Source organism: Physella acuta, unplaced genomic scaffold (assembly GCF_028476545.2).
Source record: "Physella acuta isolate Inbredline_101_S28 unplaced genomic scaffold, ASM2847654v3 ptg001797l, whole genome shotgun sequence".
Taxonomy (NCBI): Eukaryota; Metazoa; Mollusca; class Gastropoda; family Physidae; genus Physella; species Physella acuta.
In genome coordinates, this window is record NW_026733307.1 from 144,242 (window position 1) to 149,996 (window position 5,755).

The following is a 5,755-nucleotide window of genomic DNA, read 5'->3' on the forward strand; positions in this document are numbered from 1 at the left end:
AGCTCCATATACACCAACTCCATCAAAATTATTTTCATCTTAATATTGTTGTATGATCAGTAAATATTAAACAAGTACAAGACGTTTTAGCGAAAACAAAAGACCTTGTTTCAACTCCACACAAAACAAAAACAAAAAAAATTACTTATTTTCAGCGCCGTGAAAACAGACAGGTGTCGATTATATATGCCTGATTTTTGTTACCTTCGATACAGGTCGGGATCGATACTGTTTGTTTGATTTGTGTTGTTCCCAATACATGACCGTATCGATACTGTTTGCCTATTGTTCGTTGCCTCCTATACATGACGTATCGATGCTGTTTGCCTGATGTTTGTTGCCTCCGATACATGACAGTACCGATACTGTTTTGCCTGACATGTGTTACCTCCGATACCGCACCGTATCGATTCTTTTTCCCTGATTTTTGTTACCTCCTTTACAGGACCATATCGATTCTGTTGATTTGTGTTGCCTCCGATACTGGACCGTATCTAGTCCGTTCTACCTTAGTTTCGCTGCCTCCAATACCGGACCGTATCGATTCTGTTTTACCTTATTTTCGTTGCCTGAGCTACAGGCCCGGCATTTGATTCGATGAATGACCCAGGGACCCGCGACACGGGAAAATTATAACCTCGGGTTCAGCGATCAATTACGTCAAACGGTCGTTGGGGAGCCCCATATTCCCTGGGACGGGACACTTTCAGGGCAGCGTCCCGGCAGGGTGGGGGTGATGGCATGGCTCTCACTGTTAGAGAGTCTTGTCACGATGTTGAAGGGTCGGCTCTCTAGATGGCTCTCTGGATGGCTCTCACTGTTAGAGAGTCTTGTCACGATGTTGTAGGGCCGGCTCTCTAGATGGCTCTGACTATTAGAGAGTCTTGCCACGATGGCTCTCACTGTTAGAGAGTCTTGTCGCGATAGCTCTCACTGTTAGAGAGTCGTGTCAAGATGTTGAAGGGCCGGCTCTCTAGATGGCTCTCTAGATGGCTCTCACTGTTAGAGAGTCTTGTCACGATGTTGAAGGGCCGGCTCTCTAGATGGCTCTCACTGTTAGAGAGTCTTGTCACGATGTTGAAGGGCCGGCTCTCTAGATGGCTCTCACTGTTAGAGAGTCTTGTCACGATGTTGAAGGGCCGGCTCTCTAGATGGCTCTCTGTATGGCTCTCACTGTTAGAGAGTCTTGTCACGATGTTGAAGGGTCGGCTCTCTAGATGGCTCTCACTGTTAGAGAGTCTTGTCACGATGTTGAAGGGCCGGCTCTCTAGATGGCTCTCTGGATGGCTCTCACTGTTAGAGAGTCTTGTCACGATGTTGAAGGGCCGGCTCTCTAGATGGCTCTCACTGTTAGAGAGTCTTGTCATGATGTTGAAGGGCCGGCTCTCTAGATGGCTCTCACTGTTAGAGAGTCTTGTCACGATGTTGAAGGGCCGGCTCTCTAGATGGCTCTCTAGATGGCTCTCACTGTTAGAGAGTCTTGACACGATGTTGAAGGGTCGGCTCTCTAGATGGCTCTCACTGTTAGAGAGTCTTGTCACGATGTTGAAGGGCCGGCTCTCTAGATGGCTCTCACTGTTAGAGAGTCTTGTCACGATGTTGAAGGGTCGGCTCTCTAGATGGCTCTCACTGTTAGAGAGTCTGGTCACGATGTTGAAGGGCCGGCTCTCTAGATGGCTCTCACTGTTAGAGAGTCTTGTCACGATGTTGGAGGGCCGGCTCTCTAGATGGCTCTCTGTATGGCTCTCACTGTTAGAGAGTCTTGTCACGATGTTGAAGGGTCGGCTCTCTAGATGGCTCTCACTGTTAGAGAGTCTTGTCACGATGTTGAAGGGCCGGCTCTCTAGATGGCTCTCTGGATGGCTCTCACTGTTAGAGAGTCTTGTCACGATGTTAAAGGGCCGGCTCTCTAGATGGCTCTCACTGTTAGAGAGTCTTGTCATGATGTTGAAGGGCCGGCTCTCTAGATGGCTCTCACTGTTAGAGAGTCTTGTCACGATGTTGAAGGGCCGGCTCTCTAGATGGCTCTCTAGATGGCTCTCACTGTTAGAGAGTCTTGACACGATGTTGAAGGGTCGGCTCTCTAGATGGCTCTCACTGTTAGAGAGTCTTGTCACGATGTTGAAGGGCCGGCTCTCTAGATGGCTCTCACTGTTAGAGAGTCTTGTCACGATGTTGAAGGGTCGGCTCTCTAGATGGCTCTCACTGTTAGAGAGTCTGGTCACGATGTTGAAGGGCCGGCTCTCTAGATGGCTCTCACTGTTAGAGAGTCTTGTCACGATGTTGGAGGGCCGGCTCTCTAGATGGCTCTCTGTATGGCTCTCACTGTTAGAGAGTCTTGTCACGATGTTGAAGGGTCGGCTCTCTAGATGGCTCTCACTGTTAGAGAGTCTTGTCACGATGTTGAAGGGCCGGCTCTCTAGATGGCTCTCTGGATGGCTCTCACTGTTAGAGAGTCTTGTCACGATGTTAAAGGGCCGGCTCTCTAGATGGCTCTCACTGTTAGAGAGTCTTGTCATGATGTTGAAGGGCCGGCTCTCTAGATGGCTCTCACTGTTAGAGAGTCTTGTCACGATGTTGAAGGGCCGGCTCTCTAGATGGCTCTCTAGATGGCTCTCACTGTTAGAGAGTCTTGACACGATGTTGAAGGGTCGGCTCTCTAGATGGCTCTCACTGTTAGAGAGTCTTGTCACGATGTTGAAGGGCCGGCTCTCTAGATGGCTCTCACTGTTAGAGAGTCTTGTCACGATGTTGAAGGGTCGGCTCTCTAGATGGCTCTCACTGTTAGAGAGTCTGGTCACGATGTTGAAGGGCCGGCTCTCTAGATGGCTCTCACTGTTAGAGAGTCTTGTCACGATGTTGGAGGGCCGGCTCTCTAGATGGCTCTCTGTATGGCTCTAACTGTTAGAGAGTCTTGTCACGATGTTGAAGGGTCGGCTCTCTAGATGGCTCTCACTGTTAGAGAGTCTTGTCACGATGTTGAAGGGCCTGCTCTCTAGATGGCTCTCTGGATGGCTCTCACTGTTAGAGAGTCTTGTCACGATGTTAAAGGGCCGGCTCTCTAGATGGCTCTCACTGTTAGAGAGTCTTGTCATGATGTTGAAGGGCCGGCTCTCTAGATGGCTCTCACTGTTAGAGAGTCTTGTCACGATGTTGAAGGGCCGGCTCTCTAGATGGCTCTCTAGATGGCTCTCACTGTTAGAGAGTCTTGTCACAATGTTGAAGGGCCGGCTCTCTAGATGGCTCTCACTGTTAGAGAGTCTTGTCACGATGTTGAAGGGTCGGCTCTCTAGATGGCTCTCACTGTTAGAGAGTCTTGTCACGATGTTGAAGGGCCGGCTCTCTAGATGGCTCTCACTGTTAGAGAGTCTTGTCACGATGTTGAAGGGCCGGCTCTCTAGATGGCTCTCACTGTTAGAGAGTCTTGTCACGATGTTGGGGGGCCGGCTCTCTCGATGGTGGGAGATGGGGGAAGATGGGGGTCAGATATGATTAAAGATGGGGTCAGATATTTGGAAAATGTGGTCAGATATTTGGAAGATGGGGTCAGCTATATGAAGATTGAGTCCCATATGTTTAAAGATGGTGTAAGATATTTGGAAGATGGGGTCAAATATTTGGAAAATGTGGTCAGATATTTGAAGATGGGGTCTGATATTGGAAAAATGCGGTGAGATATTGGGAAGATGGGGTCAGATATGTTTAAAGTTGGGATTAGCTATTTGGAAGATGGGATCAGATTTTTAAAAATCGAGGTCTCATTTGTTTAAAGATGGGGCCAGATATGTTGTGTGGGAGAGAGTTTGTAAGATAAGGTCAGATATGTTTTTGATGGAGATATGTTTGAAAGACGGGGACACACATGGTGTGTCGTGGGTAGATGTTGTATATTGATAATGTGAAGAGAATGCGGTACAAATATTATGAAATAAATATCCTGAAAGTGCGTAGCCTGTGAATATACGCAACTTAATGAAATCTTGCGATTTTGTTTTGGTGATATTATTGTAAATGTGAAGTAAATATGTGTTTATGTCGAAAATTGTGTTGTATTTTGGAAGTACGACATATGGCTTATGGTATGTATGTGGTAAAAGTCAATCTATGAATGAGGAGTATGTGAAACTTGTAGATAAGATTCTCTTTGTTGATAAAGAGTTAATGGTGAGCTAAGAGTATGTAAAATTTGTAATTTGAGTCCTTTCATTGAAACATAGTTTGACTATAACGTGGTGTGTAGTTTGAGTTTGTGATAATACGAAAGTTTAGTCCCTTCTTTTAGTTAATACAGAGTTATCGTTAATTATAATGTTAAGGTTGTTGGCAGTGTCGTAACTAGGTCGGGTGTCACACGGTGTTGTAACTAAGGGTGTCACCTCACCCGTCCAATAATTTATCTTTTTTTGGTCTGGTGTCACCCCTTTCCCCCTTCTATTTCATTTTCTTACTGGACAAAGTACTTCGTATTTCTAATTAGCGTATATGTTGTTATATACTGTTAAGTGCTTATGGATCTCAGTTGTCAAAATATTAATCGTAAATCACGGGTTAGTGTTAAAATAGTTTCGCGGTCTTAAGTAAAAATCAATACGCGGTTCATTGTCATAATAACTTCAAATCATAAAACACCACAGACTATAAATCTCCATTCTATTTTGACAAGATTATAAATTTTAACAAAGATGTTTATTTTTTTTTTCGTCATGGAAACTAAAAAAAAACAACAACATTAATTAGAACAAAGACAGAGTTCTATCAAAGGCGGAGACGGAAACGGTTCAAGTTTTCCCTATAGCGAGAAATATCGATGGCCTTGTCGGTCGGTATGGTGGATGGAGCCTGGGATGGTCAAATGGATCAATCTCCCGCCTTATAATAGAGCCACCGGAACTGTTGCATCACTTCAAGGCAAATTAGTGCCGGTCCGGGGAGAGAAAAAAAAATGGAGGAATAAAAAACAAAAGGAAATACAATATGGGGGGGGGGCTAAAGGTGTGGGTTGGTAGGGGAGGGGGGTGGGTTGGAAGAGAGAGGGGGTGGATTTAGGAAAAAAAAAGATTAAGATAACAGAACTGATAGAGGGCTTGTCACAATGTGATTTGTTTTTGCTCTTTGTGTGTGTGTGTGTGTGTGTCATATGATGTGTGTTTGTGAATGCGTGCATGTGTGAGTTTGTTTGTGTATGAGTGTGTGTGTCTATGCGTGGTGGGTAGAGATTATCTCTAGTTTGTAGTTATCGTCGGTAGGGCGCATAGTTGGTTTGATTTATTATGGGATACATGGAAGTATAAGTGGGATGTGGGTTAAATAAATAATGGGATGGAAGTAAATATAAGTTGCAATATAGCCATTGCTGGGATATGGGAATATGAATAATGCATGGATAGGGCACATTGTGTATGTGCGAACTAGACTCTAAGAAATCAGTATTAAGTTAAGTGCTAATTGGGCTGATTATATGTTATATGTGTATGTGTGTGTATGTATATGTGTGTGCGTTTGTAGACATTTCTACAATACAAGCACCGCTGCTCATTTTATGTAGTTGCCATAGGAACCGCCTTAATCAAATTCATCTTCCCACAGCGTGAAGAAATAATTACAGCTACGTACAGTAGGTCGATAGATTTTTTTTTTTTTGAAATATAAAAATTCAATAAGCTCGTTAAGACAGAGCTTCCTTGTTTTTAAACCAATTTCCAATCAAGAATTGCACGTGTTGAGAATTGATTAACCCTTCCCTACACTCCCAACT

The 5,755-nt window shown here is 44.6% G+C and overlaps 1 protein-coding gene across 1 annotated transcript; it reads right to left on the reverse strand.

The window, feature by feature from the left end:
* Window positions 1-905: 905 nt before the first annotated feature.
* Window positions 906-3,451, reverse strand: LOC131930538 (uncharacterized; the record flags this gene model as incomplete). Its single annotated transcript, XM_059287072.1, has 2 exons — window positions 906-2,821; window positions 2,903-3,451. Coding segments are annotated over 2 exons (2,465 nt in total), but the record flags the coding sequence as incomplete, so codon positions are not given.
* Between the last annotated feature and the right edge of the window lie 2,304 nt (window positions 3,452-5,755).